General features: G+C 56.7%; 2 protein-coding genes across 4 annotated transcripts in view; one reads left to right on the top strand and one right to left on the bottom strand.

The window, feature by feature from the left end:
- The window catches only part of ST7L (suppression of tumorigenicity 7 like), a 32,710-nt gene extending 29,422 nt beyond the window's left edge, over window positions 1-3,288 (top strand). For all 3 annotated transcript variants that reach the window (XM_032710338.1, XM_032710337.1, XM_032710336.1), the window contains exon 15: window positions 3,020-3,288. In XM_032710338.1, coding sequence (XP_032566229.1) covers window positions 3,020-3,268 — 249 coding nt within the window. In that variant the 3' untranslated portion in view covers window positions 3,269-3,288. The remainder of the gene's footprint in view (window positions 1-3,019) is intronic.
- WNT2B (Wnt family member 2B) lies at window positions 2,557-20,083 on the bottom strand. The gene is made up of 5 exons (XM_032710341.1): window positions 19,885-20,083; window positions 7,046-7,266; window positions 5,319-5,596; window positions 4,641-4,905; window positions 2,557-3,627 (listed from the first exon to the last, which is right to left on the bottom strand). Exons 1-5 carry the CDS (start codon window positions 20,046-20,048, stop codon window positions 3,398-3,400), a joined length of 1,158 nt encoding a protein of 385 aa, XP_032566232.1. The 5' UTR covers window positions 20,049-20,083; the 3' UTR covers window positions 2,557-3,397.
- Between the last annotated feature and the right edge of the window lie 6,305 nt (window positions 20,084-26,388).

The following is a 26,388-nucleotide window of genomic DNA, read 5'->3' as shown; positions in this document are numbered from 1 at the left end:
CTGCCTGCCCAGGATGAGTGTGCTGGGGGGAGCTTCGGTGGGGCTCATCTGTGGGAAGACAGACCAGTCTGGATTTCCTTCAGCCCACAGCGGGATGTCATCTTGCACAAGCACTGGGAGTCTGCTCAGGCTGACCAGTGGATTTCAATTCCCAGCCATTCTGCTGGGGGGTTTTTTGCTAATTGCTTGTTAATAAATAAGGGAGTGTAGCCTTGCATAGCCCTTTGCAGGAGAAACTCTCCCTTCTTCTGTCAGGTGGACTCGAGCTCATCAGGCCGTGCCCATGGTTGCTTCTCCAAGTGCTTCTGGAGCACTGGTACCTGCTTCCAAGTGTTTTTACTCCTGATTCACTGCTGTGACAGGAGAAGGCAGCCAGGCAAGGAGTCCCACCACGCTGGTGGACACAGGACTATGGAGGGTTTCTGTCTCAGCTGTGGTTATTCCACAGAGCACTGGAGGCATCCAGTTCAGCATCTCTGGGATGACATGGGAAAGGGGGAAGCCAATAAACCCAAGGCAACCTGTCCTCAGGAGTTTCCCTCTTTGGTTTAAAATATGAACATCTGCACTCAGAGGGAGGATGTATTTTGGCAGCAGCCATTGATTAAGGTGTCATTCATCAGGTGGGCCCACAGATCTGCTGCAGACACTTCCCGGGGGTCCTCTGCAGAGGAAGAAGTGTTTGTTGACAGCTGACCCCAGGTCCCCAGGCACTGGATCCCTCCCAGTGTCCTGCCCTGGGAGGGAGGCTTGGATTGATGGCTGAGGGGGCAGCATTTTTTTCAAGTCTGTTGTAAATTGCTGGTAGGTGGAGCAGTAATGAAGATAAATGAGGGGCTCTTCCAGGTCGATCAGCCTGATGGCTGTGGCAGGCTTGGGATGCCTTTGGCCTGGCTCAGACCTCCCGCTCACCTGCCAGCATTCCTCAGCACAGCCGAGATGGGACAATGGTCTCTGAGTTTCCAGAGGGCTTGGAAGGGCCTGGGGGAAGAGCAGGAGGCTCCCAGGTAAACACCAGCTCGAGTGCAAGAGCAGGGAAGGTGCTGCCCAGCCCTGTCGTGCTGTCAGCACAGGATTCAGCAGGGAGATGGTTTAATTCTGTAAGAAACAATTAGGTAGTGGGGAGGTGGGATTCCTGTAACTCTTTTTAAGAGACTTCTGTTAAAATGTCACCTTTTTGCTTGCCTGTGGCTCTGCAGCAGCTCTGCTGAAGGTCCCTTTTCTGCACGAGCACTCTCGGTGGTCTGGCACAGAGGAAGGTGCTCTAATCTGGCCCATGGCAGGCTCTTTAAATTCTTTGAGCAGTTCCCATCAAAGCACTTTTCAAAGTGGTTTTCTCTCCCCACTTAAACTAATATTTCCTAGGGCCATTGAGTAAAATCCCCGTTCAGAGATGCTCTCGGTGCAGCAGCCAATGGGTGGTTTAGGACCAGCATAATCTTCTTTGCCTTAATCCCATCCTGCTCCTTTGACCTTCCTCCAGACTTGGCTGTTGAGGCCTGCTCAGCTCCCTCTGCCCACACATCTCGCTGCTGCCAGGAGAAAACCCTCCCTGGAGAGCTCCCACAGCCCCTCTGGCAGCAATAAAGCAGATCCCAGCAAAAAAAAGTATTTACAGATGTATGTCCCCTTTGACTTGGCCTTTCCAGTTGGCTTGGAACGTCCATGAAAATTTCCTTTGAGTGTGCAAAACATCCTTACCTGCCCATCAACACAATGCTGAGCAATGTTAGGAAAACTCACCCCTTTTTTTCTGGCTCAGGGAGGAGGCACAGCCTGCCTGGGGCAATGGGCAGCCCAGCTCTAGGCAGGGGGGAAGTGCCAGAAGCATCCTCAGCCTCAGGAATTGCAATGCTGAAGGTAATTTTTCTATTTTACCTGGGGATATTAAATTTGCGGGTGCAACTGTTGTGCGTTACATCTGTTTGTGTGGACTGGGACCTTTTGACCAGACTATAAAATATCTGTACACTAAACAAGACATCTTTGTAATGCTCAAATTGGGGGAAAAGAATTGAGGGAATTTCTAGAGATCAGAGGGGTGGATCCCTGTAATGTATTTACTGGCAGCTCTGCAGCTGCCTGCCCCCCCCCCCTCTCATCAGCTTCAGTTTTAGATGATTATGTTTAGAGTGGTTGGTTTGGGGTTTTTTTTAATGGGAAAAGTTTGGAAGTTTATCTAGCATCTCCTGTTCAACCCAGTACTAGAGAGCATTGGAATGGTTTGGGTTGGAAGGGTCTTTAAAGCTCATCCCATTCCACCCCCTGCCCTGGGCAGGGACACCTTCCACTAGCCCAGGTTGCTCCAAGCCCTGTCCAACCTGGCCAGGGATGTGCAGCCACATGTCCTAGGGTGTGCTGCTGCTGAGGAAGGATTCCCCTGGGGCTTTGGATGCTGGATGCCATCCTCTGCTTTGTGGGAAGCTACAGATAACTCCTGGGAGAGGGGGGTCTGTGCTTTGGGATGGTGGGAGCTGCAAGCAGCAGGGGGGAAGAAACATTGCTCTGGGGAAGTGCCCGACTGGGTGTGTAGGAATTCAAAAAGCAAAGAACATCTTTTTCTGATATAGGTTTATAATGAATTTTTGACTTAAAATAATAAGCAGTATACACAACATACACGTGAGTTTTACAGAGATGCTGTTGTATCGTTGACTTCAGAACCTACCAGTAAGTTCACAGGTTTCATTTGCTCTCTCAAGCCCTCTGTGCCCGCCAGCATTTAGGGGTGGCCCTTGTCCCTGTGCAGTCCTCCAAGGTTCAGTTCCAATTTACAGCTCCACTTGTCCCCTGTGCTGGGGACAAGGGGACAAGCCTCGTGCAGAGGTGGCTCTTGCTCAGTGGGGTCAGGGGCGTGCCGGGTCTGCTCGAGGGAAACGCGGGGATCACAGAACTGTCTCGTGGATTCTCAACACCCTTCCTCTGGCCTTGCAAAAAAAAAAAAAAAAAGGAAAAGCAAGAATGCTTTTGCAAGAGTGGATTATTCTGAACTAGTGGGTTTTTTTTTTTGCTGGTGAAGCTTTACTGCAACGTAGATTCTCTGGGGAGGCGCAGGATTCCTCAGCCATCGCATCCCGACTGTCGGCCCTCCGAGCCCGTATCGGTCGCACCGTCCCTCTGCAAAGAGAACCTCTGCAGGTTCACAGTCTTAAGCAAGGATTGCAGCCTCCTCCCTGGTCGGGGATTAGTTTTGCTGAGCAAACAGAAGGGCCCACAGTACCTCCTGGGAAACGCAGTCCTTCCCTTAGTGCTTCGCGGAATTCATTAAATAAAAGCCATGCAGCCGAACTACAGCTCCCAGAACGTCACGGCCCTCGGGGCACAGGGGTTTAAACAAACAAATCGCGAGGGTGGGTGGCAGCGGACTCTTCCCCCGGGGGTGCTCCCGCCCGTCTCCTCAGGTCTGGTCCAGCCACTCGGCCCGTTTGGGGGCCTTACAGGTGTGCACGTCCACAGTGTCCTCGCACTCCTTGCAGCGCACAGCGCAGCACCAGTGGAACTTGCACTCGCACTTGGTGACGCGGGTGACGCGCGTGGTGTCGTAGCCGCGCCCGCAGCACATCACCTCGCACCCGTCCGTGCCGCGGGACAGCTTGTTGCACACGCGGCCCGCCGTGCCCAGGGAGCCTGGGGAAGGAAGGGAGGGAAGGAGGGAGGGACACGGGGTCAGGGGGTTCCTTCTCCATCGGGTTACAGCACTTCTCCCCCCACCCGCCCCGGCCACAGGTGTTGGTGAGACTGGGCACCCCCATCTGCGATAGGGACCTTGGGTCTGAGTGCCTGAGTGGTGAAACCCCATCGTCTCTGTCACAGCGGGGGCACTTTGGAGTCTGCACTCACTGTGCTCTAAGGACATGGGATGCAGCAATCCCAGCCAGGGATGCATGCAGCGTTGGTGTCCCTGCCCGTGGCAGGAGGTTGGAAAGAGATGATCTTTAAGGTCTCTTCCAACCTCAACCATTCTGGGATTCTATGACCCTCTGCATGGCCCCCTCCCCGTGCCCACTGCTGCCAGAGTGTAAGGGCAGTGGGGGACAGGGAGGTGGTCTGCACAGCCCCTCTGTGCCCGGGGACCCCTAGAGCAATGCGTGCCTGCTGAGCCAGGCTTTGCAGCTGGCAAAGCTGGGAATGCCCTCTTTGCTCAGGCTGAGGGTGGTGGGAGCACGTGCTGCCTTCCCCACCGAGCCCCCTTCGGCTGCTGCCAACCCCTGACCCGGGGATGCTCCAGGCTGGGAAACCATTGATCATCTCTGCAGGAGCCCAGCAGCCCTGACGCCCCTTCCCCCGCTCCCATCCCAGCCCCGGGCTGTGTTCTGAGGAGCAGCCGGCAGCCTGTGCACGGAACAGGCTCTTTATTGCCTCTTCAAGGGAGCTCTGCTCCGCGGGGGGCAGGCTCTGAGGAAACGCTGAGCTACCGTCATTACAAGAGGCCTAAGGGGCTTGGGGCTTTGGTGTAAAGCCTGGGGATTTTGGATAAACACAGTTCTGCCTGTGCAAGTGTGAGGTGCTGCCCCCCTCTCCGAGGGTTGGGGTTCATTGGGGGAGCTGAGATCCCAAAGCTGGGCTAGCTGGGAGCTTCTGGCCTGTCTGGAGGGGAGGAAGAGCTGCTTTTGGGCAATGGCTGGAGCTCTGGGTTTTACCTGCTGACTTGTCCATCACGCAGTAATCAGGTGAGTTCTCAAAATACACCAGATCTGTTTTCGTGGGCTTCCTGAAGTTCTTGTTGGCCACTGTGAAGCCGGTGCCGTCCTGGTTCATCGTCACCTGGATGGCCCCGTTGTATTTCTTCCTTAGGTAATCCCCTGTTTTTCGAAAATCTGACATTGCCAGCCAACAAGTCCTTAGTGTGCAGGAGCCGCTGACCCCGTGGCATTTGCACTCCAGCTTCAGGAAACGCTTCACAGCCTGTGGGAAGAGGGATGTGTGAGGACTGGTGGTCACCCTGGGTGCCAGACATTGCACCGGTGCCTGCTCATCCCTGGTGCAGCTTATCAGCTCTTGGCTGTGCTGGATGGGCTCCTAACGGGAGAGGGGGGCTGTGTGTGGAGGGGGCTGTGTATGGAGGGGGCTGTGTATGGAGGTCACTGATGCAGCAGCAGCAGGGACACAATGCTGGGGGAAAAGGTAAGCAGGGCCTCCATGGGGCCATTCCCAGGGCAGAGCGTGCAGGGGAGCGCTGGGAAGGCAGGGCAGCATCCAGCCCTCATCCACAGTAGGACCTGCCCTCCACGGATACCACAGTCCTGCTTCTATGCCCAAGCTGTTCCCTACAGAAGGTCCAGGTGGGATGGCTGGTGCAACACTGGGGGTTCACTCACCATCCTCCCACAGCGGTTGTTGTGCAGGTTCATCAGCGCCCGGGCATCCTTCACCTTCTTCTCCTTGGCGTCCACGAAGGCTTTGGCGAAGCGGATCCCGTAGTTGATGTTGTCGCTGCAGCCGCCCCAGTCGAACTCCCCGCGCTCGTCCTTGGAGCGGCCCCTCTTGAGCGGGTCACAGCTGCACACCTTGAGGTCCCCCTGGCTGCAGGCCCGGGTGATGGCATAGACCACCCCGGCCGAGGAGATGGCGTAGACAAAGGCGGCCTCCCTGCTGCCTGGAGCGGGGAGAGGAGCAGGGACGGGGAGTGAGTGCGCCAGGCCGTGCCAGGCGTCTACAGCCCATCCTGTGCACGGGCAAGCCAAACCCACTGCTGGCGTCCCCGGTGCCCTTCTGACCAAGGGGAATTATCAGGAGCCATGCCCACATGTGCTGAGCCTGCAGGACCAGCCAGCACCCTTCAGCCAAGGCCACCTCCCTCCCTCCCGGGGCGATGGAGAGCATGGAGCCGGCGCCAGCCCCGGCTCTCCCCGCGTGGCACAGCTTGCGCCTGCTATTTTATGTCTCTGCTTCAAGTTCGCAGCTGTTTTTATAACGCTGTAAAAGAAGCTGCAAATCAAAACCATGCTCGTCTTCATTTCGAGGAGCCTTTGAAAGCAACTTCAAAGGCAGCAGAGCTCTCTTTGGGCCTCGCAGGATGGGGCTGTGGCGAGGAGCTTTCATCATTCCCCATCCTTTGCCAGGAGAGGATGCGAGCAGGAGGAAAGGTGCCCTGGTGGGGATGGAGAGGCTGAGAGCAGGCAGGCTGCAGCACGGCAGGGTGAGTGCTACACCCTGGCATTCCAGTCCCCTTCTTCCCAGCCAGGTCCTTGTCAGGAGTCTGGCTTGTGGCTCTGCTGCTTGCCCGCCCCATGGGCAGCTACCCCATCCCCCCGCCAGCTGGGAGCAAGCCCCCACTCCCTCCACAGCACTCACATGTCCTCCATATGAGCTGGGAGTGGGAAGGCTCTTCCAGCTGCCTTTGATTTGGAGGCTGCATGGCTGGATGCTCCAGCACGGCACAGGATGCAGCAGCATCTGTCCCGCAGTGCCGCTGCCCGTGCCGGTGCTCCCGCAGCCCGTTCCCTGCCGGAGCCCTCCCAGGGGCAGCTGGAGCCCCTGATGCTGCTCCTGCTCTGGAACTGCCCCATCCCTGTCCCCATCACACCTTTCCTTGGGTACATCCCTGCTTGTGTCGTATCTGTCCCTCATGTGGAGCGGGACGGTCCCTCCTGGGCAGGGGCTGTGCCCAGCCCTTTGCTCAAGGCTGGCACCTGCCCCATATCCATGGTCCTCCTCCACCTTGGAGCCCGAAGTGAGGACTGGAGCCGTGGCTCTGCCTTGCCTCCCTTGCCATGCGAGGGAACAGCCAGTTCCCACGTGAATTGCTGAGTCCTGGCCAACCCTGCTCTCCAAATATTTATATATCCCATTACTGTTTACATATGAGCCTGTTCTCCGGAGGTGTCTCCTCCTTCCCCCTTCTCCCCCAGTGCTCCCCCTGCTCCATCTCATCTGGTGCAGCTATTCCAAACGCAGCGCTCTTCTCCCATTACTGCTTGATTAATTTACGGGGAAAAGCAAAGCTCTCCTAAGGGAGTAATCCAAGCCACCGGGCACGGCAGCCCAGCGAGAGGAGAGACTCCCAGGAAGACCAAGGGTGGGAAGGGGATGGGGCAGAACCTACTTCGCAGCATGACCCGGCCGAAGACGGTGTGGTCCCGGTCCAGGGTGCTGCAGTTCCAGCGGTGGTGCCGGAATTGGTGCTGGCACTCCCGGATCCACTCCTTGGCTCCCTCCCCGACCGACTGCATGATGTCGGGGTACCTCTGGCACAGCTGCCGCTGCTTGTTCACCAGCCCGGGGATGTTGTCGCAGATCACCCTCGCGCCCAGCGCCCCGATGTACCTGCGGGAGAGAGCAGTGCCACGTTACTGCCCTGCCGGCAGGGGATCTTAGACTCTCCTGAGCTGGAAGGGACCCACGAGGATCATCCAGTCCAACTCCTAGCCCTGCACAGGACAACTCCAAAATCCCACCCTGTCCCTGAGAGCGTTGTCCAAACACTCCTGGAGCTCTGGCAGCCTTGGGGCTGTGCCCACTGCCCTGGGGAGCCTGTTCAGTGCCCGACCACCCTCTGGGAGAAGAACCTTCTCCTGATATCCAGCCCAAACTGCCCTGACACAGCCCCAGCCATTCCCTCAGGTGCTGTCACTGCTCACAGAGAGCAGAGATCAGAGCTGCCCTTCATGAGGAAGCTGCAGACCCTGATGAGGTCTGACCTCTGTCTCCTCCAGGCTGAACAAAGAGTGATGCCAGGTCCTCATCCTGCTCGGGGGTCTTATATTGAAGCCCACTTTCCCCTCTTTCCTTTCTACCTGTGTCACAGCTGCTCTGGACTCTGCCCAGGGTGTCCCCCCACAGCAGTGTGCCCCCCTTGCAGTGTCCTCATGGTGTGGACAAGCTGTAGAGCACATGTGAGACCTGCCCGGGGCTGTGGTTCAGACAGGCAGGACACAGGGACAGGGCACTGCTGAGCCATCACAGCCACTGGCCTTCGGTCCTTGTGTTCAGTATAATGGGGTGGACAAAGCTCTGCTCTGTGCAGGCAAGGAGCAGGGGGTCTGTGGAGAACATCTGCCCCAGGAGACAGCCAGCTGTGAGTGCTGCGAGTCCTGGGATGAGCCCCACGAGCCTGGGCTCTGTCAGCTCCTGGGGTGGCAGCAGAGGAACTTGCTGATGTGCAAAACCTCCCTCCCACCCTCTTCCCTACATCCCAGCCCTGCCTGGCCCTGCTGAGCACAGCAGGATGGCTGGTGCAGGCTCTGCTGTCTCCTGCTTGCACTCCGTGGGAAGTGTCCATGGCACCTGTGCCATGCTCAGGTAGAGAAGGAGGAAGAGGACCAGGCTTCACATGTTGTCGCTACAGTCCTCACTCACACTGTTATCCCCCAGCTGTCGATTCCTCTCTGTGCACCTCCTGCACTGGTGAACACTTGTGATCATGCCCTGAAGTTGCACAACTGGGAGAACTGTGTCCCCCATCCTGGCTGTGTCCCACCTGCATCCCTGCGTCCCACCTGCATCCCTGTCCCCCCCCTGCAGCAGCAGGAGAGAGCAGGAGCTCAGAGCAGGAAGACAATGCACAAACAACAGTCTGGCAGAGCCTGGCTGAGCCCCGTGGGCAGTTTTCTGTGGCCACGGGGGAGGGCCCCTGAGCTCTGCCCCGCACTCTCGCACCATCCCGGACAATGGCAGCACCGTGGAATTTTCCATCCCGGTCAGGTCCCGTCTGCGCCACCCTCTCGCCCCTCTGGCTGCTTGTGCTGGAGGACGATGTTTGCTGCAGAGCACGGAGCTGGGATTCTGGCTGGAAGGGATGAGGTTTGGGTGGGAATCAGATTTTTTCTAGCCCCCGGACTGGAAGTAAAAACCTTCCTTTAATAATAATAAAAAGCAATAAGCTCGGACAATATTTCATTGTCTCTCTCTGGCCACGTTCTATCGCTTCTGTCCGCCCCAGAGAGAGCTCCCAAGCTCAGGAAAGCCCTGCGAGCACAGAAAGCAACGGGATCTGTTCCCCTTTTTAAAATATTTTGTTTAAATGCTGGCAGAAGCACAAGGTCATCTCGGGCTGGAGCTGAGGATAATAAACCCGGCTCCCCACGGCTTTGTGAGCCCAGACTCAGAGGGGCAGCGAGCACTATTGTCCCAGGCATGCTCACCAGCCTTTCATCCTGCAGCAGAGGGACAGGGACATGGCAGAAAACTTTTAGGAAAGAAAAGCCAACAAGAGCTCATCAAGCAATGTGAACTGAGGGTATTTTGTTGCCTTGCTCGTGCCAGGCTGTGAGAGCAGCTGGTGAGTGGGGCAGGGAGGACGAGCATCCCACCAGCTGGATAATGGTACGGTGGCCTTGAGCAGGGCAGCAGAGGTCCTGTGGGGAAGTGTGGCCAGGCACCTGGCCCGAAATTCCTTCTGCCCAGCAAGGATGGGGGTGGTTGGCATGTCCCTGCCTGTGCTGCCAAGGGCAGGGATGAGATGCCAGGAGGCAGCGGGTTGCAGGATGGAAGTTCAGCAGAGCCAAAGCTCCCCTTTTCTTGGGAAGCTGTAGAAGGTAAAATGTTCTGTGACGGACCACCTCACCAGGGACCTTGCAGGGACCCTGTCCCCTGTGCTCCTGAGCTGGGGCAGTGGTCTCTGGGCTGGTAGAGGAGCTGCCTCCCGGATGGGAGAGTGACGGATAAAGCACCGACTAACACCATCCCCTGGGAGACCGAGATCAAGGGAAACCCTCCAGACAAGATAAACACCAGGCACTCCCTTTTTCACACTGGGAGCTAATTACTTCTCCTTAATTCTCCTGCCAAACACCCAGATCAGAGCAAACATTATCAGCAGGAGAAAGTGGAAGGAGAGCAGGGCGAAGGGCACCGACCGCCGTGTGGGTCCCAGACCCACCAGGGTCGGTGGCTGCATCTCCCTTTGCCTGTGGCTGAGAACAAGCAGTGTATTTACAGCAGTACCTATAGGATTCCATCAGAAAGGGGAAAATTCCCCCCATGTCCCGGGAAGGCTGTGGTTATCTCGGCAAGGCTTGCTGAGAAAAGCTCCAGTTGGGCTCAGTTACTCTAAAATGCAGAGAGACAGGGAACATCAGAAAATTCTGCCAAGCAGAGTTTTGGGAGGGGAAAAAACCCAAACATTTGTTTTGGATGGATGAAAGCATCCCTTCCGATTTTATTTCTCAAAGCCTGTGACATTTTAAAAACACTGCAGTAGGAAAGACAATGGATGTTCTGAGAAGTCCCCAGCTGCCTTATCAGAACCTCGTTTTTAAAAGAATGAAGCTGTGCTGGAAGTGGCACATTTCTATGCAATGCTGTACTCTAGGGGAATCTCTATTTTTCCAGCTGAAAAAAACCCAAAGCACCAAAACCCAAGGCATGAGTTCAGAAAAGACTGTGAGAAGGAGCTGCTCCTGATGCTGGTGGCTGCTCAGGCCTGGAGCTCACGGCTGGGAGGAGAGAGGCAGACCCGGGCAGGCTGCAGTGAGGAGGAGCTGGGAGGGAGGGAGGGAGTGGATAATTAAGTACATGTGGGGATAACGATCCTCCACCCTCTCCAGCGGGGTTCCTCGGGCTGCTGCCTCTTGGGAGCTCCTCATGCAGGTCCATAAAGCCTTGGCATTGCCCTTGCCAAGCGTAGAGTTGTTTGCCCAGCTGGGGTGAGGGGCTGGCACAACCCCTCTGGCCGCCTTTGCCTGGCTGATGCTGCAGCATTCCCTCTCGCCGATCGGTGTGCAGTCCCCGGCTGGGTGTATTTCCCACTTTCTCCCAGGATTCCGCTGCCAGGAGCCGGGTGTGAGCCGCCCGTGCTGCGGGACACGCTGTGCTGCACACACAGCACTGGGACCTCCCGCCCTGCCTTCCTCCCTTCCCGCGAGGCAGCAACAAGGGAGGATGGAGATTTTGTGTTCCCAAGGCAGGTGCCTTCGGAGCCTGCGGGGTCAAGCCCTCCTCTCCCTCTCCCTGCCAGCCTTCCTCCTCCCTGCAAGTTGCACGGATGCACATCCAGCTGCAGCGAGCTCTTCCCAACATCCCGCGGAGCGCCCGATGCTCGAGGGAACAGGAGACGAGCGTCACGTGCTGGCTCCCCGTTGTTGTTCTTGCGGAGAGTCTGCTGACTTCGGCTCTTGTAAACAAGGAGAAACCTAAATTGCTTCTAAGATAAACATGCAAATCAGAGGCAGACGCATCTATTTACTTGGCAGCGTGCGGGCTGCGCTAAACCCCCTTCCGCGGCTCGCCTCCGTGCTGGATGTGTGCTGCTCCCGTGCTTCCCACAAGAGCCTGCCCGGCTTCCCGAAGGACTCGCAGGCTCCGCGGGGTGCTCTGCCCCAGTGTCATGTCTCTGCCCTCTGCTCTGCTGCCAGGCTGAGCTCAGACAGAGCTCGGAACAGTTCCAGAGCTTTCCGTGTCTGTTCTCCTCGTACAGCTCCCTGAGGGTTAGGAGGAGATCCCTGCAGTTCCATGTGGGCTGTGAGTTCCTGGGATCTGCTGCATCTTGTCCCAGAGATCATCTCCCAGTACACCTCGTTCCTTCTCCACCTTCACTGGGCTGGAGCCTTTCTGGATCCCTACACTGTGATTTTGGCCATGACATGGAGTATGCAGCTTCCTCGTTGCTTTGCTCGTTAATGGGAAAAACCAAAAAGGCTCAGGCAAAGCTCTGTAAGTGCAGCAGTGGGGAGATGGAGAGCACAGCCTAAGGCACCTCAGCAACAGGCAGATGGGAGTTTCTGCTGCTGGAGAAAGGCCACCTCTGTGGCAGCCCAGGCCAGCCAGCCCCAAATGTCTCAGCCAAGTGAGCAAATCCACTGGGTAGGTGCTGAGGGAACTATAACTCCACAGATCAGAGCAGGAGGACACTGCCAAAGGGAATTTAGTTTCCCTTTCCTTAGATATAAACAAAACCCTGCAATATAGACCTGGGATACCTCCAGGACAGGCTGAGCTGGGGCCATGCCACTGTTCTGCACTCAGTGGGAGATATCAGGTAGGAAACGTCTCTTAGAAAATGAGGTTTTGAAGAAAGGAATGCATGTCATGGGAATTGGTAAAATTACATGGAATCAGAGCTTGCTCTTGTTGCTCTCCATAATGGCAAGGTGTTCCTGAGAAATAAGTGAGTGCCCTAATGTAGTTCCTAATGAAACTTATTGTAGATGCTGCTGTGCCTAACATTTCGTTTTTCACCATTTCATATGGCATTCCAATGCCTATTTGAGCACGACTTGATTTCAAAAGGGAAATTTTTGGAATTGCCATTCTCAGGCAAAATCTCAACATCTCTGAGCTCTGAATTAAAACAGCTGCTGAAACATCGGAAGTTCCCACTGTGGGGAAATCGGGGTTGCACCAACACCATTAAAGGTACAGTTTTAAATTAGATTAATAGAAGTTGAGCTTAACTAAAATCGCTGTCACAGCTTTACATGGGAGAAGGATGTCCATGCAAGCAGCTCTGGTGATGCAGTGAGCTCAAGGAGCTGCTTCCCCAGCACACAGAAGGCTTCTTTGCTGTCACTTGTTAATTCAGAGTTTATGGGTGAAAACCCGAGGATCCCAAAACTTTGCCAGCTTTGCCAGAGCTCCCTGTTTGGTGTTGGAGCTGGGAGGGAACGGGAGAGTGGGAAGGTGCAGCACCCAGGGGCAGGAGGGGCTCTGGCCGGACACAGCACCGTGAACCCGGTCAGCACGGCAGCATCAAGGGGTGCTCCTCCAGCCCAGAGGGGCTCAGCACAGGCAGCAGGCTTGGCTCTGACATCCCAGGGAATGGCTTTTCAGCTGGAGAATTTACCTTTCCTGGCACTGCTGCTCCCCACCTAGTGCAGGATGTGCTCGGCTCAGGTAAGGCAGCCTGGACACCTGGAATCCCTGGGTCCCCACCCGTGTCAGCTCCTCCCGGGGGTTCTGAACACTCTCTTGTCTTACAGCAGTACAGAGAGGCAGAGCAGCACTTGGGGGCTCTGAACCCGACCAGGCCAGCTTTAAAACAGAAAAACAAAACAAAACAAAACCAAAGAGTAAGTGAAGCACTTGGGTGGTGTCCCTGCCATGCTCAGTGTGAGTCCTGACCTGGTGTCCTCCAAGGGCCACCAACTGCCTGGCACGTGTCACTCTCCCGCCTAATAGGAGTCAGCCAAATAATCTGAGCACCACGTGGAAGAAATGCTGAGATTGGAGCTCTTCCACATCTCCCATTGATGCCATCAGCTGAGCTGTAACAGGGCCTCAGAACCGGCTCAGGACGTTCCCCTCGGTGCTGCTTCTGCTTTTGTCCCCACGTGTGCCATGACAGTGAATGATGCCTGCTCCCAGAAGCATCCCTGGGAGGGGCAACCTGAGGCTGGTTTAGGCTCCAACGTTGTTTTCAGCTTTGGGGATTTCTCTAGGTCTGTCTGAAAACCGAGTGCTGCAAAACCCCCGGAGTTCCCCTTGTCTGTGAGAGGGTCTGGCTGTGTTGGTCTGGCTGTGCCTCTTCAGCCTGGCCTGTGTCCACCCACCGTGCCACTGAGGACATCTCCAGCCTCCTCTCCTGGAGAAGTGCTGGAGGATGGCTCTGCTGTTGGGGGTCCCAGTCCCCCTCTCCTCAGGCTCAGCTGGTTTTGCTCAGAGCCTCATTGCTGCCAACTTCTGCTCCAAGACCCTGAGGCTGAGATGAGAGCGTGCTCTGGCTTCTTGGTGGCATCGGAGGCTGTTGGAGTCCATCCCCTGGGAAAAGTGATTCACCTCCCAATTGCTCTGTAGCAGCTTTGACAGTCCTGAAGGATCCACTTGGAAGCCAAACTATCTTGGCTTCTGTCCTCTTCCCATCCCATTGAGTCCACACAAAATCCGTGTTTTGGTGGGAGGCTGGAAAGCTCTGGGCAGCTCTTGGAGGTGCAGATAGGATCAAATCCAACATCCCTGCCTCTTTGCCTGATAAAGAGCAAATTCCAGCATACCTGGCAGCATTTCACCTCCTCGAGTTCTTTGCATACTTCCCAAGGATGCTGCACCTTCCTTCCTCTGTTCTCCCTGGCTGTGGCAGACAATTTACAGCCACCTGCCAAGTACTTCAGGTTGCAAGGTGCTATAGACATCTGAGATATTATTTTAGTATTACAAACCCTGAGTATTTTATTAAGCCCCACTGGGAACAGGGCCATCCTGGCCTGCTGGAATTGTTAACGCCTTGGAATGATTAATAGTCCTAATTTCCTCACTTAGAGCCACTACTCTGCATGTTGAGAGCGTTAGTCTCACTTGAATAATTTTTAACGTTGTCCTGCTGAACCACTACCAGTGCCATTCAAGGGACATATTTTTCATTTTGGGCACCATTATCTTTCTGTTTCTTGTGCATTCCCTTTTTCCAGTTGTCTGCCTTTGGATCCTGGCCGGAGCCCCCTCTCTCTGGTTTCCCTGCACCCCCATGCAGTCAGTGAGATGTGGTTTCTGTGGGAAGGACTGAAACACTGTGGTCCAGGGGAGATGGAGCAGATGGGTGCCATGCTCTGCTGTCCCCTGGCTGGATGTGGGAGGGTTTGCTGTTGGTGTCTTGCATGAGAGTGACCTGGAAATTGAGGTCTCAAAACTTCACTCGGTGCTGGGTGAAAGCTGGTCCTCGGGGCATCCTTGGCAATGCATGAATACATAATAGCTGCTCATCAAAAATATGCTTTATCCTTAAGTATCAATTTTTTTTTATCCCAAAGCCCTTTGCTAATAGGTGGGGAGTCTCTGGTGGTTAACCTGGATGTCCAGTTCTCTTGTCCAGGGCACATCCTGTGTGTTGGGATGCTGCTCCGAGCAGAGGCTGTGTTTCCACGGGATCTGGCCCAGCACAGATCTCCTCACGGCACCGCTGAATTCCATGTTGGTAACAGTCAGAGCTAACGAGTCCGGAAGAGCAGAAGGATTTTTCTCCTTCTGCACTTCTTCCTAAGAAAGATCTGCTATAGGTGAAAATGACCCCAGTGACAAACGGACTGAGCAGCACGGTTGGGATTGTTGTAGCGGCGTGAAGCGACTGAGAGAACCCATCTGTTCCACCCACCCCGACCGAGAACACCAGGGCTGCTGCAAAGGCCACAGGGTTCATTCCCCATCAGTCTGACGTTACTTTAAAACTTATTTTTCACAGCAGGGCTGCCCGGACAGCCGGAGCTGCGGAGCGCCTCGGGATAAAGACTTCCCGGTCACTGACCTCCTGCTTTTATTGCCATGCAAAGTGCTCTGCAACAACAGACTGACAGCTGGGGTGAACCCCTGGGGATCCCCCGGGCCCTGAGTGCTGCACATCCTCTCCCCTTTGAGGTGAGACCTTGTCCTCTGTCCCTGCCCATGGCAGGGGGGTTGGAACTGGATAATCTTTGAGGTCCCTTCCAGCCCAAACCACTCTGGGATTCTGCGATTCTTATCTTGCCTGCAGCAGTGCCCAGACTGAGTGGATAATGAGTGAGGGCACTGGCACAGAGGGAATGGTTCATCCATGGCACGGGATGGCATCAGAGCTATGGACACACAGCCCTCAGAGCCCCCACGTTGGCTCAGAGACCCTCTGCTAGTGAAGCCCTCTGGGGCTGCTGCGTGTCTGCCCTGCTGAGACTGGCACGGAGGGGAGGCAGCAGCACCCCCAGAGGGTTACAGGGCGGGCTGTGGAGCTCCTCCATGCAGCTGTCTTTCCCTTGGCTTAATTTCAAACATTCCTATTGATGCTATTTCCCCTCCCACACACCTCAGCGTGGTGCCTGTTTAAATGAGCCCCTCTCTCCGATATCCTCTGTCCACATGTATGTGTGGCTCCATTTCTCCATCACTCCTTGTGCCCATCCACTGCTTCTGGGCCAGGAACCAGCACTGGTGTCACAATGGAAACACGGCAAACCCCAGAGAAGAAGGGCAGTGGGATCACCACTCCTGCCATCCCATTGTGGTGGGAATGTCCCCTTCTCCACCAGCAGTGGGGTGTCCTTGCCAAACCCTTGGCCAGAGCCTTGACACCATGTCCAGGGGTTGCTCTGGCAATGACAGTCACTCCTGCTCCACGGTTTGCCCTCTGTGTGTTTTCCATGCCCACGAACACGCTCCTCCTTCCCTGGCCAAGGAAGGCAGCTGGACCATGGTGGCTGCCTGACTCTGGACTGGAGCATCCCTCAAAATTCCCGTCTGGGCATCACGCCCTGGAGCTCAGCAGCTCCCTTGGAGCCCCCATACCCTGCTGACTCCATGGGCAGCCCCGCGTGGTCCCACGTGCTCCCCAACCCGCACCCAAACTCGCGCTCGTCTTCCTTCCACAGATTTGTTTTATCTCTTTGGGAGCCTGATGCCTCCCATCTGTTCCAATGCCAGATGAAATTAAATATTTGTAGTTTCCAAGGGCTGTGGTTAGCAATAAACAAGTTAGCTAACGAGGACTTGGTGCGCCAGGGGCTGGGGGTGTCCGTGTGTGTGAGGGTGGGGTGCAGGGGGGCGCGCGGGGCTCTCTCTGTGTACATTTTTCTTTAACCAAACCTTCGGTTTTAGGATGCTTTTCCACACCAGAGCAGCTCGCCGGGGCTCTCCGCAGCGAGTAAAGCTCTACTTAGTTATTTACACCAAGTTTGTTTATTGCACAGTTTATGTTTATAAGCAACATTTGTCTAATCTCTCCCAAATCTTTCCGAAGGAATTTCGGAGGCCGCTTTTGGGGCCCGTTGGCCTCTCTCAGGGCGCCGGGGGCACAGCCCTGCCAGCCTGGACCGCGCTGCTCTCCCCACCCCGGCGCACCGCAAGTGTAAACGGGATTTAGGGATTTTCCCCGTTGCATTCCTTCTTAATTTCTGTCTGTGTTTCAGCTGGTATTTTGTTGCTAAGTAACACTTCGGGGTTTTGGAAGGGTTTACACGAGGGTGCTGCTCCCCGCGGCCACGGCCATCCTGCTCTCACCCTCAGTCACGGCGGCCTGGGAGCGCGGCCACGACTGCACTGGCCACCACCACGGTGTCCCCAGCCCGTCCCTCCTGCCCCTGTGACACTGGTCTCACCATGCCATGCCCCCAGCACGTGCACAGCCACACACAGCCACCCACAGGCACCCACGGCCACTTTTCTGGACGCCAGAGTTCACCAATTCCTGGCGTTTCTGCGGGGCGGTTGAGCCGTGCCTGACGTCACCGAAAATTAATAATTTGCAGTTGTTTAGAAGAGGCATTTGGTTGATATTTCCTTTCCGTGTACTGCGATCAGAAGGGACCCGGTTTTTCCTATTAAACTACTTAAAAAGTTGACTCTGAAAATGAGAAGCATTTCCGCCAGTTCCACAAGTTTATTGTGTGTGAATCCCTAGAAGAATTTGGCAATAATAATTAAAATAGGGAACGATGATGCACCACCAAATGTATTTACTGTAATATCAGCGGTGCTAAAGATGTGTTTGGAAACCTATGCAAATCACTGAATAACTTTTTCCCAAACCACAGCTGGTTGAAACCACTTTCAGTAAAACCCAATTTCATCTAAACACACTGTTTTGTCAGAACTGACACGTCCAGCACAACAGCGCTCAGTTCAGTTTAGGCTTTTCTTAGGAACTTTCTGCTTTACAGAAGAGAAAGTTCGATTGAAAGTGTGAATTTTAGAGTTTAATATATTTAGGTTTTGATTTTGGGGGGTTTAAAAGTAGCATATTTAAGGCCCTTGGGACCAGTTCTCCCTGCTGAAAATATCCAAAGGCACCGTGCCTGGCTGCACCACGGCTGTAGGGGTGTGTTGGGGGGCTGCCCAGGTACCCCCCTGCCCCAGCACCCCAGGGCTACCTGCTCTCCTCTCCCCTCGAGCTGCCAGGCAGGGATTGTCTGCAAGCTGAGAACACAAACTGCTGTGGGAGCTAAATGTAGCTTCCTCCAAACAAGCCACAGCTACCGAGGCTTAAAACGTGGCTGGTTTTCCTCCCGCTTGCTGGGAAGCGACATGTGCTTGGAATGAGGGCAGACCGCGGCGAAGTGGGGTTCGACAGCAAGGGAAATGGGTGGTATTTACACTCCTCCTAAAGAAAGAATTCTCACCCCTCAGGCAGCGTCCACGTGTGTTACCAGAACTGCCCAGCTCGGATGATGCTGTGACTGCTCCATCCCTCCTCTTTTTCCGGCCACATTTACCCCAGGTACCCACTCCTCAGCTCTAAGGAGCCTCCCCTTCTCCTGCCTCCTCGAGAATGGTGATAATCCAACTTCTCCACTGTCCCTTCCTTCCTTCCTCAGCTTTTAGGATTTTAGCAACCTCACCTTGCCCACAGAAACCATCCTGCCTTCACCTGCCCTGCTGGGTGGGGGCAGAGCTGGCTCTGGAAGCCAGGCCAGTGCTTGTATCAACCTGAGACTCCCCAACAGTGACTCATTTTCTCTCTCGGTGCCCCGCGGCTGATCTGGCTGCAGGAGATCTCCTCTGGGCATGGTTGGGAATGGCACGGCTCTTGCTCCTTTGCTCAGTATGTGCCCCCCAAAGCCTGTCCTGCTCTCTGGAAGAAGCTGCTCCTCACGCCATCCACCTTTTGTGTCTGGTTGCCACCGGCTACCTGAGGCACATCCCCTGAGCAACCCGCTCCCTCCCAGCCCCACAGCTTTTCCATCTGCCTTCCTCACCCTGGAATCGCTCTCCCAGGGGATGCCAGCCCGGCCACGATTGCCACACGCCCAGACGTGCTCTCGAACACCGGGAATACTTGTGCTATCGGCGTGACTGTGAAGTGCTCCCGGGCCCTCACAGAGTGCTCCACGGTAGCTGAGGAATTCCAGAAACCACCGTTCCCTTGCAGTGGCAGATGGGTTGAATTTGATTAAGTTCTGCCTCATCCACCGCGATCTGCTAATGATGATGAGATTGGCGTGGAAAACAGTGTTTTCCACAAGATTAGAGAGGACTTTTATAGGGTGGGGGACACTGAGAACTTTTCTGCAGCCAACTATTTTTTTTCTCCAGTGTTGTTGAACTACTGAAGCAGCGCGAGGTCTCTCTTGGAAAACTTTGCCATCCTTGTTTTCCTAATTACTCTCATTCCGCATACATGAATTTTCATTGTTACAGGAAGCGGGGCAGGAGGAGATTTAATTTCTAGAAGGCTCATATTTTCTGTGGCATCATTTCTATCTGTTACAGAGCCCCACTTTATCCAAAGGAGGGGGAGCAGCAACTTCTTCGCTTCCCGAGAGCTGTAATACAAGTGTGCGGGGCAACATCGCAGCCCGTAGGGATGGGGGAACTCCGGCGGGATCAGGGTGGATCAGCTGGGAGCTGCTGCCGCTTCCCCGATCTAAACCGCACCGGGGGGCTCACCCTGCTCCCCGCCGTGCCCGGGGAGGGATGGCTTTTAGGGAGGTCACGGCGCCCGACAGAACGGAGGGTGCCCGCCCCAAGTCTCGGCCCCGGGAGAGGGGCGGCGGCACTTTCGGGGCGCGGGGTGCCCGGAGTGCTGCGGTGGCTGCGCCGCGGGGAAAGACCCGGCACCGACACCGGCACCGACTCCGGCGCAGGTCCGCTCCCGCCGCTCCGCTCCCCCCGCGCTGCCCCGAGACACCGGGACACCGGCACCCTGGACACCGGGACACCAGGACACCGGACACCGGGACACCGGGACGCCGCCGGAACCGCGCAGGTGGAGCCGCGGGGACAGATACGGAACCCGCACAGCCCCGGCCGGTCCCCGCCGGCTCCCACAGCCGCACGTCGGGCGCCGGCCCCGGCACGGCGGGGCTCGCTGCGCTCCCGCCGGCGCTGCCCCGACCGCCGCTCGGTCTTTCCCGTCCCCATCGCCATCCGCGTCCCCATCGCCATCCACGTCCCCATCCTGTCCCAGTTCCCGTTCCTCATCCCTATCTCCGTCTCCATCCCCATCTCCTTCCCCATCCCCATCCCCGTCCCTCGACCGCGCCCCGCGCAGCTCCCGCGGGCGGCGGCCCCGGGACCGTCGGGGCGGCGGCGCCGTCGCGGGGATTCACTCACCACCACGAGGAGTCGGCGCGGGGCGTCAGGGCGAGCAGGAGGAGGACGAGGGGGAGGCAAAGCCGGGGGGCCGCGCCCGCCGTCCGAGGGAAGGCTCCGCACTCCGCACGCCCGGGGGCCACGGCAATCCCAGGAGACGCTTCCAGGCGGTTTGGGCTGAGCATATCTCTCCGGGGCGGGGTCCAGACGGAGAAATGACCGGGGAGGGGGGTCCTGCCCGCACTTCCCTCGGGGCACTGCCCGTCACGGCCCCGCGGCGCGTCCGCCGGCTCCGCGCTGCTGAGCGAGCCCCGGCTGGGCCCCCGCGCCCAGGCTCATGCTGCTGCGGGGGGCGGCGGGGCCGGGCCGGGCCGGGCCGGGGGGGGCTGCGGGGGGGGCTCCCCGCGGGGCTGCGGGGCGCTCAGCGGGGTCGGAGCCCCCCGAGCGGCGCGGGGCGGGCGGCGGCGGGGCCGGGCCGGGCCATGGAGGTCCTTGCGCGGAGGGCGAGGGCGCTCTGGGGATGGGAGCGCGGGGGCCGCGGCCAAATATTGCCGGCGCCCGCCGTGCTGCGGGCTCTCATTGGGCAGAGTCAGAGGCGCGGAGCCGCCGCTCCGGCCGGACCGACCCCCGCCTCCCCGAGGGCACGTCGGACAGCCCCCTCCGGGCTCCTGCCCCCGCCGCCGCCCCGCACCGGGGGCCGCTCCCACCGCCGCGCCCGCACCCGCGGGGGACGCGCAGCGGAGCCGCGGGTCGCGGCCGCCCCGTCGGGCCCCGCCCGGGGGGAAGGGGCGCAGCGGCGCGGCGGGATGCGGGATGAGGGATGAGGGGATGCGGGGGCACGGGGCCGGCTCCGCCCGCGCTCGCCCCCCGCCAGGTGTCACTGCAGGGTGGGAAACCGCAGGGTGGGCCGCGCTCCGCGGGGCTCCGCGGGGCTCCGCGCCCCGTCGGGGGCTGTGCCCGCCCGTCGCGGTGCCCGCGGCTCTGGTGCGGGCGGGAGTGGGCAGCGCACGGGGGTCGGTTTGCAGAGAGCTGGTGGCTCCGGTGCTGGGCGGCCGTGAGGGTCTCGGCAAGGGGGTGGAGGTGGTGCAGACCCCACAGGTGCCCGGGGACCCGCAGGCAGCTGGTTGGGGGGTGGGACACGATGGACATGCTCTCCCTGGGACGGTGATGGCCCCAGTGAGGGTCACCACCCGGCGTCAGTGTCCAAGCCCCGGCACAGCCCTTTGTGACAGTTTGGCGAGTGCTCCCCACCTCCGTGTGCCCCTGTCACCTGTGACTTCAAAACGTGGATGAGCTGCCCTGGACACTCAGCTTTCCTTCCTTTATCACCCTAAAAATGTTGGCTGGCAGCTGTTGAAGACCAGCCCTACCTGGGAGCTGCCTCTTCCCCATGTGGGCCCTGTGGGGCTGGTCCTTCCACACCATGGAGGTGAGCAGGCATTTGGGTAACCTCTCATTGCCAGCACTTTCCCAACATGCCTAATTATTTACTGGGATTGTAAAACTCATTATCCACCGGAGTCCTTTCCGCATTGCCAGAGCCCTCAGCTGCCCCCTCCCCTCATTCTGCTCTTTCCTTCCCATTCCTGTTGTTCAGATCAGAGAGCGACTTCCCCAGCCTGAGAGAAATGGGGACTAGAAGCTCACACTCGGTTATAATCCAATTATACTTCAGAAAACTGCAGTGACAGAAAGCTGGTGCTGGTGGGGTGCTGTCCTTTTGTCCGAGAGCCCACATGGAATATTGCATTACAGCTTATCCCTGAAGTGGTGGCACTGAAAAGGCTGATATTTATAGACTGTGAAAAGCTGTGAATTTGTTTAGAAGACCCAACCTAGCGGGCAGCGTGCTGGGGGCTCTGCTGAGGCCATTTCGTGGGCTCTGCTCTGTTAATGGGTTGTTTCACACAAAGAGAGGAGCCTGAGTTCTCTGTTTCTTGCTCTGATGGGGAGGGAAGGGGGGAGGTGACAAGCACCACGTTCATGTGGGTGTGCAGGTCTTGGCTGTGACGTGGTGCTGGGCAGGAGACCTCTGGCTCAGGGTGAAACTCAGGATGAGGGCAAGAGGCAGCAGTGCCAGCCCTGGGAGGGGAGGGTGATGAGTGTCTGCAGGGGGAATCACAGCTCAATTTTGAAGTGAAATGCTCAGGCTGGGTTTCAGAGCTCTGCACCCACTATGCTGAATTTCCTTGTCAACCTGATGGCTTATCTTAATGCTCTTCTCCATAAAACCCAACTGACAGCTCATGGACTGTCCCCTGGGTTTGTGTCAGGCTCTCCCTGTGCTGGGCAGTGAGGAGGCCAGGGCAGCCCTTGCTCCTCTGACTGTGGCTCAGCCGGGCAGAGCCTCGTGGTGTTTGATCTTCCATTCAAATTAGCAGCACTCAGGGTGTCTGGGTGCCTCGTCCATGTGAGCTGTGGTGAGTAAATAAACAAGGCTCTGCTTTCAAAGGCTTTCACGACTCATTAACTTCAAAGGAACGGGCTCTCTATTTTCTTAGCAGGTCGGTGGCTCCAGCTCTGGGTGCTGAAGGTGGTGGCTGGTCATGCTGGGAAGTTGGGGTAGCCTCTGCAGGGTCAGTGTCACACACAGAGCTGTGGCAAGGGCCAGAGGGTTGGTCCATGGCCGGTGTTATCCCTTGGGAGACGAGCAGGGTAAGGAAATACGCAGGTGAGGATGGTCTATGGCATTCCCTGCCCCAAAAAGCTGCTCCACAAGCAGCATCCAGCCTGCAGCGTGTCCCGGGCACCATCAGGCAGGGTTTGCAAGCCAAGGACGGGTACCAGATCCACCCCTGCTCTGCACAAGCCTCCCCATCTTTCCACAGAGGCAGTGTGGTCTCACCTGCCCCTGCCATGTCCCCGTGGGTGAGGGTGCTCTGCCCCGTGAGCCCAGCTCGCTCTGGCAGTGTGAGCAGGAGGTCACTCTCCCTCTCCAGCTGTCCCTCCCGTTGGATTCCTGCTTTGATTGTGCAGGCACAGGTGCTGGGGCTGTGCCAGGCGCGTGGAGCGAGCGGAGGTGGCAGAGGGATTGCTGCCATGCCTCCAAAATGCCCGTGCTGGGCACTGCTGGGAAGCTCACCTTTCACGTGGCAGCCCCAGGAATAACTCGGAGCCTTTGCATAATCACAGCTGCCTGGAACCCCAAGGGGAAAAATCAGTGTCCCGGGATAACCCTCAGTGCCAGGCTGGCTGACCTCATGGGAAACCCATTTTCTGGGGCAACAAAGACCTGTTAAAACATTGATTGGGAACTTATTTTGACTTTAGCTTGGTCAAGCTCCTGAACTTGTGGAAAAGGGACCTGAGGGGGGCTGTGTGCCTCTGGGGGCTCAACCTCTGTCAGGCTTGTTTCCTCTCCAGCCACAGCACAGCAGGGGACACTGTACTGGACATTGTCACCCAGCAGGGTGACACAGCAGAGCCCCAGGAGAGAGCCATGCTTGAGGCAGGGTGTCCTGCTCCGTGCTGGGGGCTCAGCTGCTGGCAGAGCTGGCCCTGGATCCCCACATTCTCCACTGTGCCAAGAAGGATGCTCAGGAGAAGCAGTTCCAGCTGGCTGGAGACAGGCAGGGGAACTCTTCCTGGGGCAGGTAAGGGGTTCCTTGCTGAGGGACAGCACTGGGACATCACAGCCACGGGAGCCCAGTGCTCTCTGCGAGCTGCACCTTGTCCAGCAAAGGCGTGGTGAGTGCTGAGCCCTGGCAACTCCAGCACTTGCCTGTGAAAGGAAGGCCTTTTATCTCCCCAAAAGAACACGTCTCCCAATGGCCAAGCAGTCCCCAGTTAGCCCCTGGCTATACCCCCAAGGTCTGAGATGCTAAGAATACATTTTGGAGAGCTACAAATAACCAGGAGGATGAATTGACCCTTCCTTACGGCCCCACCACCATAGAAACAGGAGCCAAACAAACAGGCACCAGCCAGCCCTGTTAGCAGAGCGAAGGCATGTGCTTTGTTAGTCTATCCCCTGCTTCCCCTGTTAATTGCTTTGTTCCTTCTCAGATTAATTGATGAATTGCTGTGTGGACATGCAATGCCTGGCCTGGCAGCCACGTGGTGTGTGTAACCCTTTGGCCTCTGTGGAGATGTGGGCACACACAGCATGGGGACATCCTTCCCATTCCTTGTGTGCCCAGCTGGAGGTGAGCAGCTCCTGCCTGAGGAGCCTGGAAAGGTGTTCATGTTGCAGGTTTGACTGTGAGCAGAAGTAAAGGTCAAATAGTGAAGTTAAAACTGTGATGTCAGATCCGGGTTTCCACCCAGCAGTTTTTGTGCCTTCCCGGAGGAAAGTGCTCTGGAAAGAGCTGGTTTCCCATCACGAGACCCCACCCTGCACCGTGGCATCAGCTTGGACCTGGCTCCATCCCTCCCTTCCCTGCCCACCAGCCCGACGGGCTCCTCCCAGAGCAGCCCCGATGTTCCCGAGCACCCAGGTTCGGCCGCGCTAGTCAGAAAAGTCCCCGGAGGCCAGAGGTGGTGCAGTAACACCTAAAAATACCCGAGCAGCCCCGGTTTCCGTCATCCTCCAGAGGCATCTGTGTATTGTGTGTGCGGGGAGAGCAGGACGGGGAGAAACCGGCCATAAATCCTGCCGGGCTCCGCTCTCGGCTGCTCCCTCTCCCTCCCACCGACGGCGGCCGTCCCGGGGCTGTCTGGCAGGCGCGATTCCCGGCTGTCATCGGCGGATCAGACGGCGCTGAAATTCGACAGGCCTGTGGAAAAACACGGGGTGACATCACGCAGAGACACCATCCCACTGATTAATCTCCGCGAGGTCAGCGGCTGCTTTATTTATAACCTGGGGAAGGGGTTTGAGGTGGGTTTTGACAGGGGTGGAGCAACACGTCCCGCGTCCCCGGAGTAACCGCTTTTGGGGACACTTCTGCCTCCGCTGGACGTCGCTGGAGCGGCTGGAACGGGGCTCAGGAGCACCAAAATCAAACCTAAACCAGTGCCAGGGTACTAAAGCCCGGCTGGAGGGACCGGTCCCACTGCACCTTTGTCTAGATTTCAGCTGTTTTCTTTGCTCCTGGAGTTTCTCCTCACCCTCCCCAGCAGGAACAGCTCCCCCATCCCCACCCCCCCCCCCAAAACACAGCACATCAAACTTGAAATGTTTTGTGAAACTCTGTCAAACTTTGGGAGAGAGGGAAGGTGGTCCCTAGGGCCACAAAAACGTTCTGTTTCTTCCATTTCAAAACAACCTTTCCCATTTCCAATGACTTTTTTTTCTGTGTTTTTTAACATTTTCTTTCTCCTTTATGGCTCAAACCAAAATTATAGTTAAAATAATATATTTCGAGTTTATCAGTTGAAGCATTTCAAGCCATCCATTTCTCTGGGTTTTCTTTTACAGATAACCTGGAAAGCTCTGGGGTGGGTGATTCTGAATTGGAACAGAAACAGGTTTCAAAATGTTTTGCAAAGGCAGAACTTCATCTCTGCTGCCAAGTGGGAAGTGGCCAAGGGGGGAAAAAAACCCCTATCAGGTATATCTCTTGCATTGTTTCTAAGTGGAGAATTTTTCCTGTGATTAATGAAAATGGGGAAATAGGGCCAAATCCTGCACATGCTTTGACCACAAGGCTTGTACAAACATGCTGGTTGGGCTTTGGCTGGAATGACCAGGTTTAATTAGCCCTCTCCTCTCTAGGGATGCGGGTTGTCGCTGTCAGTGCAAGGAAGGATTTATGTTTCCTTTTCCTCAGGAATACGATCGGGTGTCTGAGTATTCAGAGTAATCACCTCACTAATGTAAGGCAAATTTCTTATCCTACACCACTGATAGTGAGGGGGATGCTGCTGAGCCAGAGATGTGAGTCAGACAAGTGCCTGACAGTGATGAGGATTTACTGCTGTTGTCATGAACCCACACTCAGCTCCCGGACACCGGGGTCACCTTCTCCTGGGTGGAGGTGACCCACCTGGGCAAGGGTGACCCACTGTGCTTGTGCAGCCTCACCCCGAGTCCTGTGTGCAGTTTTGGGCACCGCAATATAGGAAAATTGTAAAGCTGTTAGGGAGCATCCAAAGGAGGGACGTGAAGATGGTGAAGGGCGTGAAGGAGAAGCCGCACAAGGGGTGGCTGAGCTCAGTTGGTGTGTGCAGCTGGAGGAGAGGAGAAACTGAGGTCAGACATCATCGAGGTCTGCAGCTTTCTCAGGAGGGGCAGCACCAATCTCTGCTCTGGTGATCAGTGAGAGACCCTGAGGAAAAATCTGGAGCTGTGCCAAAGCAGGGTTAGGTTGGATCTCAGGAAAAGGTTCTTCCCCCAGAGGGTGGTTGGGCACTGAACAGACTCCCCAGGGCAGTGGGCACGGCCCCAAGGCTGCCAGAGCTCAGGGAGTGTTTGGACAACACTCTGAGGGACAGGGTGGGATTTTGGGGTGTCCTGTGCAGGGCCAGGAGTTGGACTGGATGGTCCTTGTGGATACTCTTTGACTCTCTGAGTCTATTCTATCCACTTCCCTTGCTGTGACCAGAGCTGGCTCAGCAGCTCTGAGTTGCCTTTCCTTTTCTGCT

The sequence above is a fragment of the Chiroxiphia lanceolata genome, chromosome 25 (genome assembly GCF_009829145.1).
Source record: "Chiroxiphia lanceolata isolate bChiLan1 chromosome 25, bChiLan1.pri, whole genome shotgun sequence".
Lineage (NCBI taxonomy): Eukaryota > Metazoa > Chordata > Aves > Passeriformes > Pipridae > Chiroxiphia > Chiroxiphia lanceolata.
This window is presented reverse-complemented; position numbering and strand designations above follow the sequence as displayed.

Excerpts from the sequence above, each read along its gene's own strand:
- WNT2B (XM_032710341.1), bottom strand. The coding sequence starts at position 20,048 with ATGCTCAGCCCAAACCGCCTGGAAGCGTCTCCTGGGATTGCCGTGGCC. Across the intron at positions 5,597-7,045 it reads CGGCCGGGTCATGCTGCGAA|GCAGCAGGGAGGCCGCCTTT; the intron begins GTAGGTTCTGCC and ends TCCCCGCTCCAG. Across the intron at positions 4,906-5,318 it reads ACAACCGCTGTGGGAGGATG|GCTGTGAAGCGTTTCCTGAA; the intron begins GTGAGTGAACCC and ends CTCTTCCCACAG.